The sequence below is a fragment of the Ctenopharyngodon idella genome, chromosome 8 (assembly GCF_019924925.1).
Source record: "Ctenopharyngodon idella isolate HZGC_01 chromosome 8, HZGC01, whole genome shotgun sequence".
NCBI lineage: Eukaryota > Metazoa > Chordata > Actinopteri > Cypriniformes > Xenocyprididae > Ctenopharyngodon > Ctenopharyngodon idella.
Window position 1 is genome coordinate 21,799,809 of NC_067227.1, and position 13,697 is coordinate 21,813,505.

The 13,697-nt window shown below is 35.5% G+C and overlaps 1 protein-coding gene across 1 annotated transcript; it reads left to right on the forward strand.

Annotated features, from left to right (window-relative positions):
* Window positions 1-370: 370 nt before the first annotated feature.
* ccdc22 (coiled-coil domain containing 22) lies at window positions 371-13,511 on the forward strand. Its single transcript, XM_051904318.1, has 16 exons — window positions 371-751; window positions 892-1,069; window positions 1,560-1,692; window positions 3,320-3,426; window positions 3,940-4,024; window positions 4,227-4,396; window positions 6,234-6,446; window positions 7,126-7,317; window positions 7,508-7,627; window positions 7,802-7,918; window positions 9,477-9,578; window positions 10,025-10,132; window positions 10,284-10,379; window positions 10,884-10,943; window positions 12,146-12,220; window positions 12,319-13,511. The coding sequence occupies exons 1-16, from the start codon at window positions 702-704 to the stop codon at window positions 12,430-12,432; spliced, it is 1,920 nt and encodes a 639-aa protein (XP_051760278.1). The 5' UTR covers window positions 371-701; the 3' UTR covers window positions 12,433-13,511.
* The last annotated feature ends 186 nt before the right edge of the window (window positions 13,512-13,697 follow it).

Below are 13,697 nucleotides of genomic sequence, written 5' to 3' on the forward strand. Positions count from 1 at the left end.
TTTCTGAATAAAGATTTCAAGGAATAAAAAATAAAATACTTATGTCTCTGAAGATTAATAACTGTATGTTATACATCATAATACTCATTTATTCGTGTCGAGTTTAAGGAATATTTAGTCTAGTATTGAAATTCTGTAGTAATTATTTTGACGATAGACGCATTCAAATCGATATCATGTGCTAATAATTCTAAAGTCATGATCTTCGGATTTTCTCTCAAGACTACAAAAACATCTCAAACATTTCAATTCGCTCCTGGTGGACAGTGCACGTGCTTACGCGTCGGTCTCGTCACGAGACCTGAACGCGCTGTGAATGTCGGGAACTTGAGTTTTATATGAGTAGTTCAGTATGGATGAGTCAAATATCTAAAACTTCATGTCCCATGGTACACTGCGTCGGACACTCCTAGGTAATGACTTCCTCTCCAGAAAAAGCAGATTTTGAAGAGACTGGATGAAAAAAGCTGTTATTTTGACACGCCGTTTTGTTAGAGGATGTGGTAAAAATCACTTTATGGTTCATTTGAAACTGCGTTTTGAAATGTAACCATGGCAACCGAACGGTCGTCCTGGTTAGCAGCCCTGCACAGGCTGTAGTGAAGGCGATGCTGAGGGTTAGCTGAAGCCTTATGATATTCATTTGCCTTTAATATTGTTACGGAAGACAGTCGAACAGCTATATCTGATCTCGTTCCGTGATGGAAGAAGTCGATAGGATTTTAATTCACTCTCTAAGACAAGCGGGCACGTAAGTATCCAAAACCTAACAGGTCTCTTCAGTTGTGACAAGTCATTTCCTCCCTGTTTGGAGTGATTTGCATCATGGGACAATCCAAACTTATTTTATGTCCACGTCTGTGTGGTTGTAATCACCTCATCATCTTCCAGAGATATTGATGAGGATGTTCAGAGTGTGAAGCAGTTCACCAGTGAGCTGATCGTGGAGGCGGTGGTGAGATGCCTGCGTGTGATCGACCCTGCGCTGGGCAATGGATTGACCCACTCGCTCCCCCCTGGCATGTCTGCCCGCTTTAGACTGGGCATGAGCCTGGCTCAGGCCTGTCAGGTGAGAGACACGGTGCCTGGACGTCATTCTGTGCGCAGAAGTGAACTTGACCCCTCACTAGTTGTCAGCTGACAACCAGTGAAAATGCATTACTGGTGATGAATAAGCACTTTTGTTTTGTTTTTAAGTTTGAATAAATGTGTTACAGTTTGGACAATTATACCTTGTATTTAAATTATGAATAACTTAAACGTTTTTAATGAAAAATAAATGGGTCCTTTTACTGCAGACAATAGATACTGCAGACATTTCTCTGCAGTTGATCTTCCACGATTGCTTTAATCTGTTGTGATGTAATTTAGATAACCTTTAAATGTGACACAATAAAGTAATTTTTATTATAGTAATATTGTTTAAATATCATCAGTAAATAACCTTTTTTGCAGTTTTGTCTCATAAGTAGTTAGTACCACACTCTATAACTACTACAAAGTAGAGACCCTTTGTTTGATGACTCTGATGTTATTTTTGCTTTGATATATATGTTTAGGATGTGGGCTTTAAAGGGGAAATTGGCTACCAGACATTTCTCTACAGCAATGAACCAGAGATTCGCTCTCTGTTCATGTTTCTGGTTGAGAAACTGCCCAGAGAGAGTTCAGAGGCCTCTGACCAGCCTGCAGGTACTTTTGACTACTGATTTTTTCATGTATTTGGCATATACTTGAAATGAAACTCTGAAATGGAACTCTGCATGAAATGAAAATTCACCCTATTTATTTTCTTAATGCATCTTATTGATCTTATTTTGAATGATTCATCCATGCATATGTTCCTTTTATTTTGCGCTCATAATTTTTAATTTTTAATCTTGATCTTCCAGTGAAAAAAAAACTTGTCTGGTGACATATGCCGGACTCCAATTATTTAGTCCGCTTAAACCCTGCCCCTTTCTTAAAATCAGCCTTAAAGGGATAGTTCACCCAAACATGAAAATGTTGTCATTATTTTTTCACCCTCAAGTGGTTCTAAATCTGTATATGTTTCTTTCTTCTGTTGAACACAAAAGAAGATATTTCAAAGAATGTTGGTAATGACACAGTTGATGGCACCCATTGACTTCCATAGTATTTTATTTTCCTACTATGGAAGTTAATGGGTGCCATCAACTGTCTGGTTACCCACATTCTTTAAAAATATATTCTTTTGTGTTCAACAGAAGAAAGAAACATACAGATTTAGAACCACTTGAGGGTAAGTAAATGATGACAAAATGTTCATTTTTAGGTGAACTATCCCTTTAAGCTTGCATTCAGATTTGCCTCCATCCAACCAACAAGTGACGAATAAAACCAAGTCCCTATGTTAATTTTTTTAAAAAAAATTTTTATTGCATTTTATCCAAGTTTCACTTGGATGTACGTCACAAAACGGAAGAAAAGATCTGTCAATACTTATGTTTCATCGCAACTTTAACACCATGATTTGCAATGCAGATGGTAAAACTGAAATCTAGCGACTAGTTCTTTCACAGAAAGTATGTAAGCCTGTTTTATCCACGGAATTAAAAAAGGTAATTGCAACTTTTTTCGTCATAGTTCTGACCTTATTTCTCGCAATTACACGTTAATGTTGTGCAATTTTGAGTTCTGAGAAATCTGTAACACACACCTTCATAAATACCAATTAGAAGGAGTAAAACTTGCCTGAGTATCTTTCATTACGCATTCAGATCTTTCCCTCACAATTATGACTGACGTAATAGTGATTTGCAATGATTCACCTCATTAAATCTGGTATGACTCAAAGTTTCCATCGTAGATTTTTCAATACCAGAGATGAGTTTTTGGCAGTTTAATAATAATGAAGTGGTGTGGTTGGGCTGTGTTCTTCATGCTGGGATCAAAGGGTAATGTGATTAACTAGAGTGTTAATCTAACAGCTTGAATTGCTGATTATGCCAAAATTTCTTCAATAAACTATTTTTTTTCTCCTTCAGTTCTCCTACATTAATTCATTTAACATTCTTGATTGCATAAAACTTGCTTTAAAATGTTTTATAATCTTAGAAAGAATCCAAAGTCTACTTCAATTAATAGCTTGTTAACTCAATCATAAACTCAGTGGGAATCCGTGCAGACTGGTTCAGACTCACTATCGCAAAAATGTTTTTCTTTTTTCTCAGATCAGTTTGCTTGCCTTTGTGGCATCACATGTTGCTCCTGATTATTGGATTAAATGAATATATTTAATGAGGCTAGTCTCTGAGAATAGTCCGAATGTTGTCTACATTTATATCTCCTCTCCTAGGGAAGTCTGCGCTGTTGCAGAGAGCAATTGCTGCTCAAATTAAAGCGCAGTTGTCAGTGCCTTGGCTCCCTCCGTCCTGTAGACTCCCCATTCATCGAAAAACACAGGTACCACAACATGCCTACACCTAGAAATCCAGGGCTAAGGCTTATACAGCACTCTAGATTTTAAATACCTTACTAGATTTTACTAATATAATTGTAGTTATGGTTCTCGGTGTGAGCGGGCCTTTGCTCTAGTAACTCTACAAATATTCATATCATATATGGTTGAAGAATTTATACAATACCGTTTAAAAATCTCTTATGCTCACCAAGGCTGCATAATTTCATTAAAAGTACAGTAAAAACAATACAGTTTAAAATAACTGTTTTCTATTTTATTATGTTTTGAAATGTTATTCATTCTTGTGGTGGCAAAGCTGAATTTTCGGCAGCCATTACACCAGTCAAATGATCCTAATACAAAAATGTATGTAATATAAATGTATAGGCACAACACTGATGCTTATAGCAATGGTTAAATAAGAAATATTGTCATGGTACATGTACAGTTACAGAGGTGAAACTACTTCCAAGCTACCTAAGTAACTTAACAAATGTGTGCGAATCTAATTTCAGAGTTCCGGCCCGTGTCACAGTTTCCGCGCCCAGCCACTGAGCCTCCCATATTCAGTGAAGGTCTCTTCCAGGAAACAGCCAAAAGGCATGCTCATTTTCATTTACTTAACCCTGCAAGCCCCCCTTAGGTTTGGTGTGATATGTCTTATACATTGTGGTATTGCCCTTGTTGCCACTTGCCCCTGAAGTGTGACCACATATTTGGGGAATTTAACAAAAACCGAATTTAGCTCTTATGATTCATTCAGCTAACATTGTCTTTGATGATTCTTTGTGAATTCTTTCAGAGGTGCAAGAATACTGGAGGAATTATTTGCTGCCTGTCACCTCCCAGCCTTCCCAGCATGCCTCAGTGCCAGCGTCCCTCCTGGAGAACCACATCTCTGAACTTAGTGCCGCACAGGAGTGGGAGAATGAATGGAACAGCCAAGGCCTCCTGTCGAGACTTACACCTGAGGTTATTCTAATTCCCCCTTCAAGTTTAAAGGGAGAGTTCAGCCAAAAATTTAAATTATGAGTTGTTGTTCAGTTATAAATTTGACATCTGTCCTAGGTATCCAAATTATACTCGTTCATAATTCGTTTTTATTTTTTGATGTTCATTTTAATTTTAGTTTAAGTTTGATTTATTTTGCTAATATTTATATTTTATTTTATTTCAGCTTTATTTTTTTTAGTTTTCTTTAACACTGTTGATTTGTGAATGAACGATTTGTTTAAGTTTAATCATAAAAGAATGGGTTGAATCAGTTGGAACGATTCATTCACGGCTGTTAGTTTCTCACAGAAAGCTTTTATATGATGATTTTCTGACAGCTCCACTCCTTATTCACTTTCCTTGTATTGAAAAATGGCCATGATATTCTTTGCAGCCTCAGCATGACGTCTCTCTAGACGAAGTCTAGGTTCCCTGTCTTGATAATAACAATAACACTAGCATGTAATTATTTTTGCTGCCGCCCTGTTTTCCTTGATGGAGTCTCTGTGGTAAAGGCATGTATCAACATGAGGATGGAACACAGAGATGTCTTTCACACAAGTGTGACATTTAGCATGTATGTGTCCTGTGACTGTACTGCTGCCCTCTCACATCTCAGTTCCACATTCTCACCTCACCTGCCCTCCTACTTATACACTGGCCTATTGTCTGACCCCGAGATGTTCTTTAAGGATCCAGCACATATTTTATGTGTAAATCTCAAGGCTTTATCAGCGTTTGTAACTTATTTCTTATTAAGAAATAATAAGAAATATTAAATATTTAAGAATAGTAAATAGAATAGAAAATAACCACAGCACATTTAAGATTTATAGTTTATTTAAACTGTCATGATTTACTAAATAAACTGTATTTCAACCAAAGGGATATGATTATGTTAACAAGGATTTAATTTGGTGAATTAAAGTCTTGGAGATTATGATTTATTTAAAGGATTACTTATAGAATTAAAATTTCCTGATAATTTACTCACTCCCATGTCATCCAAGATGTTTGTCATTCTTTCATTAGTCGAAAAGAAGTTATGGTTTTTAAGGAAAACATTCCAGGATTTTTCTTTATATAGTGGACTTCAACAGGGTTCAATGGGTTGAAGGTCCAAATTGCAGTTTTAATGCAGCTTCAAAGGGCTCTACACGATCTAAGCCGAGGAATAAGGGTCTTATCTAGTGAAACGATCGGTCATTTTCTAAAATAATAAAAAGATTATAAACTTTTTAACCACAAATGCTCATCTTGCACTGCTCAGCGATGCGGCACACATTACGTAATCATGTTGAAAAGGTCACACATGACGGAAGTACAGAGCAAGTGTTTATAAAAGTGAACGTGCAAAGACTAAGTCAAACACCTTTTACAAAAAAAGGTGAAACAACGATGTCGGACGATTTTGAAGTTGGAGGAGAAAATGAGATGTTTTTAATCTCATAAGAGCTTTTCGCCCTTCTGCGGTACAGCAAGATGAACATTTGTAGTTAAAAAGTATGTAAATTTTATTTATTTTTTTAAGAAAATGACTGATCTTTTCACTAGATAAGACCCTTATTCCTCGGCTTGGATCGTGTAGATCCCTTTGAAGCTGCACTGAAATTGCAATGTAGACCCTGAAATCCTGGAATGTTTTCCTCAAAAACCTTAAACTCTTTTCAACTAAAGAAAGACATAAACATCTTGGATGACATGGGGGTGAATAAATTATCAGAAAATTTTAATTCTGAAGTGAACTAAACCTTTAATCATTTTAATTCCTTGTTCTCAGTTTATTTAACTCACTCTTGTTATCTTGTCTCTTCAGGAGTACCGATCCAGGAAAAAAGCACGACTGCAGAAGCGGATTGAGGAGCAGCTGAGAACGGCAGCTCAGCCTCGACCTGACACACACGGAGCCACGCGCTCGACTTCTGACCTTGCTGAGCTGCTGCAGTCATTCGGTGGTGCTTCCACTGGGGGAGATGTGCTGACCAAAGGCACACGCTTCACCCATACAGAGAAGTTCACCTTTACACAGGTACCCGTCAGAATTTGTTTACTCAAACTGTGATGTGCCAAGGTTCCTACACACACTGGAAAATCTTGACATTTCTAATGCTGTTTTCCAGTCATGGAAAATTTAGTAAATGTCATGGAAAATAATAGTGACATAACTGTGTTACTAACAAAGATTATCTTAAAATTTTGGTACTGCAGCTTTTGACTAAGCTTGCCAGAAATGGAAATGTTCCAGAAATATGTGCCAAAAGAAATATTTGTCTAAAATATATTATATATAAACATATTTATATAGTAATAATAATGTTCATGTGTATTATGCTGATTAATGGTTTATAATACAGTTTTTTTTTTTTTAAATCAATACATAAACCCAAAATTAAACACAAAATTAATATTATATTTATCAATTATAAACAGTTTATATAGTAATTCAAAATGTGTATTATTATTTTATTGCTGTAGTCTAATGATTATTTAGTAAACGGTTATTAAATATGCATATTGGTTATTGGACACTTGTACAAAAAGTACAAAAGATCAGTATTTCTCAATTTCTACTTAAATAACTTCTAGTTATTTTTGACATTATTAAAAGTTAATTTTAGATCCTTTATCCAGTTAATTTAATCCACTTGGAGATATGTCTTAAAATGTTTAGGCTCTTAGCTAAAGTAAAAGAACAATTATTTTTTTAGGAACCTGAGAAAGCAGCCCAGCAGATGGCAGCAGCAGCAAGTGCACTTCCCAGCTCTCACCAATCAGAGGAGGACCTAAAGGCCCAGCAGGAAGCAGAACTTTCTGCTCTGCAGCAACAGTTGCAGCAATTGTCAGTCCAAATGGAAGAAGTGGGCGGAGACATTAAGCAGCTCACTGTGTCCATCCAGCAGGTAATGACCAATTAGATAAAATGAAATGTGATTCTGACAATATATCACATTACATATTATATCACATAAATAGTGAAATAACTGTAATAATGCGGGGAAATATTTAAATTCTCAGATTTCAAAGTGAATTGGAGAATAAATGAAGCATTTTTTAATAACTAATATTTTTGCTTTGCGTTAATGTATGCAGGTGTCCGATGAGTTGCAACAGAGTGAAGTGAGTAATGCCGAGAAGGAGAATTCAGTCAAAATGAAGAGACAGACCATTGACCTACTGCCTGACGCTGAAAACAACCTGCTCAAGTTACAGGTACACACGTCACACCAAGTACACACCTGTACCATCCCCTCTGACTTGATAGCAGATAAAAATAAAAACAGGAATAACTGTACAGTGCAAACAGAATTAAACCATATGTAACTATGCTGTGATGACATGTAATGACATGTTTCTCTTTGTCTGTCCTGTGTTTGTGTTTGGTAGAGTCTGGTAGAGGCCAGCTCTAAACGAGTGGTTCATTTGGCCTCTCAGTGGGAGAAACACAGAGTCCCGTTGATTGACGAGCACCGCAGGCTAAAAGAGCTGTGCAGCAACAGAGAGGTACCTTGTGTTACCCTGATGTGTTCTACAGCCTTGTAGCATCTGCACTCATCAGTCTTACACAAATTTCATTTTAATTATCATCTCTGATTAATTAACAGGCTTATTCATTGATCCTACATAGGTGTAATAATGAGAAATTATGAATGGGGCTGCGCATTTTGGGTAAAAAGCCATTTTTTTCTGAATAAAATTGCAATTAGGATATAAAATGCGATATTAATTTATTATACTTATTTTTTATTTTAAATAAAGCTTTAAAGTTTAAAGCAATAAAGTTTGCTGTGCTTGTTTCTAGGGCTGCAAAATTTGGCCCAAAATATTGTGATTATAATTTATTTTTAAATATAATTATATTTTTATGATTATTATTATTACTAAATAGAAATATTGAAGTAAGAAATATTGATATTGTAATATTTAAAAATGTTGTAAAATGTTGTAAAATAAAAAATGAGTATTTAAGTAAAATAATAATAATTTTATTTTGCAGTACAATTGTAACTAATATGGCTGTCTTAGGCCCCATTTACACTAGTGCGTTTTTGTTTTAAAACGGCGTTTCAAAATGAAAACGATCCTCATCAACACTGGTGTTTCCACAGCATTTCAGAAAGAAATCTCCGTCTACACTGCACGGCCGAAAACGCATGTCACATAACCGTGCATACACACAGGGCATGTGCATACAAGTGTAAACAGTTGCCTCTTGCGCATATAGGTAGCTGCAGTATTTAAAAAAAAAAACAGAGTTTAACTGCACAATGGCTGCTAAAAATGACAAATCCAGCAAAGATTGCAGTTCAGTCTCCATGTTAGTTTACACGGTCGTCAAGGATACGCAGAGCAAATGTGGGCAGCCACACAATCCTTTTCAGAAGTCTCAGTTTTTGCCTGTTTACACTGAAACGCAACCCCGCCGTTTTCAAAATAAAACGGGCTCTGCAGTGTTTTCGAAAGTCTCAATTTTCGAGGGTCGAAAATGCCGGAGTAGTGTAAATAACAGGCGTAACCATAGCAAAACTTGTGCGTTTTAAAACAAAAATGCACTAGTGTAAACGGGGCCTTAATGTCTTTATTTTCAAATGTTTTTATTTTGGCAGAAAACAACAGGGAGTCCTCAGATCTTTTCTTTTGTTGACAACAGCCAGTTTATAAACCCTTCTAATTACAAATTTGGGATGTTGGGTGACGCATGTTGTATTTCCAAATGTACGTTATAAGCGAGCAAAACTCCGAGCATATGCAGAGATGAGTCCATGTGGAGCATAAACTCTATATAACCTGCGAACATGAGCTGTTTTGAAACACTGAAAACACTGGATCATCAGCTGCTCGCATGTAAAAGAACACAGTGACTGTTTCACTCTAAAACACTCAGCACATATATCTATGTAATTAAACCAAAGCCTTTTTTAATAATTCACTAACCCATATCACAATTTCCATTTTGTTATAATTAATCGTGCAGCCCTAAATTTGATTTTGACTGCTTTTTTTTTTTTTTTTTTTTTTCCATTCAAAAAATGACCGATTATGTCATTTTTTTTTTGCTTAGTCTGAGTCCTCCAGGAAGCTGTCAGAGATCAAAGACCTACATGAGAAAATCAGACAGTCTGCTGAGGAGGCCAAAAAGAAAGAAAGTCTGTACAAGCAGCTGGTATGTTTTCATTTTTCACCCCTCCCCTCTGCTTTTCAGTCATCCAGGAAATGCACTTAGCACTACACCGTGTCCTAACCAGTCACAGAACAAAAACAAGTGTCATATGCCATCTGCCCCACGTACATGAGGTTTTGTTAGCACCAACCACAACCACTATTTGGTTTCTATATCTGCTGCATATCAGCATCTCTATATCATAACCTTTATATCAGCTGTGTAACCTCACCCCCCTTGGAATCTCTATATATTGAACCGTATTTAAACTGTGTATATAATAATCTACATTACATTACTGTTTATTAAATATCAAATATGTTCTGATTGGACAGGCAAATAAATGTACACATGGTTAGGACATGGTCAAAGAAAGCATTTAAGTGTTAGGTTTGTCTTATGATCTTTATTGTTTGTTGGTTTAACATTCAGCAAATGTTTTTCCACAGCTAACCGAGTATGAAACACTGTCTAAAGATGTGGCACGCTCAGCCTATACCATGAGGATCTTGGAGATCGTAGGCAACATAAAGAAACAGAAGGAGGAAATCACTAAGGTCTTTGTTGGAGTTCATCCTTTATCTAGCCCTCAATAAAATACTTCATCTGAGTTCATGACCTGTGTTTACAGTCGTTAGCTTTGTGTTTGAAGTTGGCAGGTCTTCAGAAGCCTTTTGACCTTTGACCCTATTAATTGACCCCCTGCAGATTTTGTCGGACACAAAGGACTTGCAGAAAGAGATTAACAGCCTGACTGGAAAACTGGACCGAACATTTGCCGTCACAGATGAACTGGTGTTTAAGGTCAGTCTTATATATTGTGGGGTCCAAAAGTCAGTTGTTTTTTTTTGTTTGTTTTGTTTTTTGTTTTTTTTTTCCAAATAAAAAAAGTAAACATTTATACACTACTGTTCAAAAGTTTGGAGACTGTAAATTTTTTTCATGTTTTTAAAAAATGTTTTTATTTGATAAAAAAAAAATACAGTAAAAAAATAACTTTATGAAATTATTAAAACGTATAATATTTCTATTTTAATATATTTTAAAATGTAGTTATTGTTTTAGGATTCTTTGAATAGAAAGTTTAAAAGATTAGGTTTTTTTTTTTTTTTTTTTTTAAATAGTAATATTTTGTAACATCAGATTCAGAAATGTATTTACTGTCACTTTATGATCTGAATAAAAGTATTTATTTCTTTCAAAATAAATTCTTATTCATTTTATGTTGTAGTGTTTTTAGGTGATCATTGTTTTGTATTTAAAACACCGTATTGAGTATTCAAACACTGAAATCTTTTCAAACTGCAGGATGCCAAGAAAGATGAATCTGTCCGCAAATCCTACAAGTACTTGGCTGCCTTACATGAGGTATGTGTCTGCATATCATTAAGATGATCCACAAATAAATGTGATAAAATATATATATTGATTAGTGTTGTCAAAAGTACCGGTACTTCAGTACCAAGTCGGTACTGAAATTTTGAAAATGTGACGATACCAGCATTTCTGTAGTACCGGGAGTACCGAGTATACGGTATATTCGGTACCCACTGTGATAGGGCTGTGCCAGTATTTTACTTGAATATGACACGAGTGAAGCACAAAGCTTTGTTTATAGAAAAAATAGGTTAATAGGTTAGCAATTGAATGTGACATTGCAGGAGATAAGGATTCGCAGGATTATCAGGAGATAACATGAAGATATTATTAAAGAGAAATGGTCTCTTTCCTGCTCGTGTGCACATCCCTTTCAAAGCGCAGAGCGGCTATATGACGCATCTTTGTGTGGAAATAAAAAACGAATGTTTTTTTTTAGAATAATACTTAACTTTTAGGTTTAGGTTAACATTATTTACTGCTATTTATTTAATAGTTTTACAGGCTGTAGTGTGTTGTTTCACTGAAGGAATAGCTAAAATAATCATGCACATCTGTTTCAAAATGGATGTTTGAGCATTTGTTTAGGCCTATTTATTTTTTTTATATTTCAAAATTTATTTCATTGAGGTATATATACACACACAAACATACACACACATGCTCCAAATATTTATATGTATGATTACCATCATATTTAATGTTTTTAAAAATAGGTTAGTTAAATAAAATAGTAAAATAGTTCCAACAGATTTTCCTGTGGTACCGAAATTGGTACCAAGAACCGTAAATTTTTACTGGTATTGGTACCGAATACTGTAATTTTGGTACCGTGACAACACTAATATTGATGTTGTCACTGGTTTTGATATTTGTCCATGAATAAAATATACTGTAGTCCTGAAATGCAGCTACTGTGTTCGAAACACATTCTTGTCTCATGTGACAAGGTCTGCAAAAGGCAAGCTGCTTGTGAACCTTCAAAAAACATTTTAGATAACAATGGCACATAATGCAGTAGCTTGTGCTCCTTAAGCTCTGGCCATTAGCAGTGCTTTAGTCCTTCTGTTCAATCTCTGAATTACACAACTCAACTTGAGTTAATGCCCTTGGTGACTGTTTACAGGATACTGGCTACTTTGTCCTGCAAAATAGTTTTCATTTTAATCATTCTATCATTTCTGTGCTCTCAGAACTGCACTCAGTTAATTCAGACCATTGAGGACACAGGAACCATCATGAGAGAAATCCGAGATCTTGAGGAGCAGGTGTGAAACCAACTCATGTTTAGATGCATTTTCATTTGTTAAAACTAAGCAAACATTTTATTGTCACTTTTCAACCGTGTGATTCTTGATTTTTGTAGATTGAGACCGAAAATGGAAAAAGGACAGTTAGCAATCTAGAGAAGATTCTTGAAGACTACAAGGCCATTCGTCAGGAAAACTCTGCCCTTGCTGCAAAGATCCGGGAAGGTTGAGTCATTGCGCCGTCCATGTTTGATAATACTGCAGAGCGAAAACCCCTGCTGAAATGAGTGCTGCTGTGAGAGATGTCAGTTTGGCTCCCATCTGCGTCAGCCCTCCATCAGAAATAATCCTCATCACATCAGAAACTTTCAGCTTACACTGAGGGTTTGAACACAGGAGTTTTTTGCATCAAAATGACACATTTAAAGAAATGTTAGTTAAAACTAATTCTGATCATTGTGATGAGATTCTGTTTTTAACAAAAGCTTGGACTGCAATAATTTGAGAAGGACCAGTCCCACCGCTTCAGCTGGATAAAACAACATCATTGTTATACGGTGATAACCATATTATGTACATGAAAGTGTCCGTTAACAGTGACCTCTGATTGTTGTTCATCGTATGGGTTGAGCTGCTCATGAACATTACAAGATTCAGGTGATTTGATTGCACTTGGAGAATAGTAGGCTGATAACAACTTAAAACACTCATGATCAGCTTGCCTGTTTCGTATTAAAGCATAAATTTGATATATCTGTTTGTTTGGCTCTGATGGATCAATAGAACTGTTAAAATACTCATCATTGAAAGTTATACTGTATTTGAACCTCTGTCATAGAAAAGTCTGTCAGGCTGACTGTAGGAAAGCTGTGTAAACACATTTAAGTGTCTGATTGACTAACAATGATGATTGTCCCAATCAAACTGGTTTTCAAAGTTTATGCCATCTTTGGAATGTTTGATTTTAGAGATTATATGGAAAAGAATGTTTTGTAATTTACCATTACTTGTATACATCTGCTCAATCTCTGAACATGATGTTCTGATATTTCACCATTTCCCCAGCAGTTGTTATTGTCCTTTTAAAAATGACCTTTTTCTTTTGCAAAAATATTTTTGAGAATGAGGTATTTGACCCTTTGACTTATTAGGGTAAAGATTGACATTTGATGTAATAATTAGAAATTGTAGGGCTGCACGATTTGGGGAAAAGTCTAATTGCGAATTTATATAGAAAAGAATGTTTTGTAATTAGCCATGACTTGTATACATCTGCTCAATCTCTAAACACGATGTTCTGATATTTCAACATTTTGCCACTAGTTGTTATTGTCCTGAGGAATTTAACAGCTGATTGAATCTGACAAAAATGTCACATTTCACTCCAAATGAAGAAAATCAATGTGTGTGTGTATATATATATATATATATTTTTTTTTTTGCTTTAATGAAACCTTACAATAGTTTTAAAAAGTAAAAAAAGAAAAACTCACAT

What these genes read in the sequence shown, in the direction of transcription:
- ccdc22 (XM_051904318.1), top strand. Translation starts at nt 702, where the DNA reads ATGGAAGAAGTCGATAGGATTTTAATTCACTCTCTAAGACAAGCGGGC. An exon ending in GCCTGGCTCAGGCCTGTCAG is followed by an intron (nt 1,070 to 1,559) that starts GTGAGAGACACG and finishes ATATATGTTTAG; the next exon opens with GATGTGGGCTTTAAAGGGGA. An exon ending in CCATTCATCGAAAAACACAG is followed by an intron (nt 3,427 to 3,939) that starts GTACCACAACAT and finishes ATCTAATTTCAG; the next exon opens with AGTTCCGGCCCGTGTCACAG.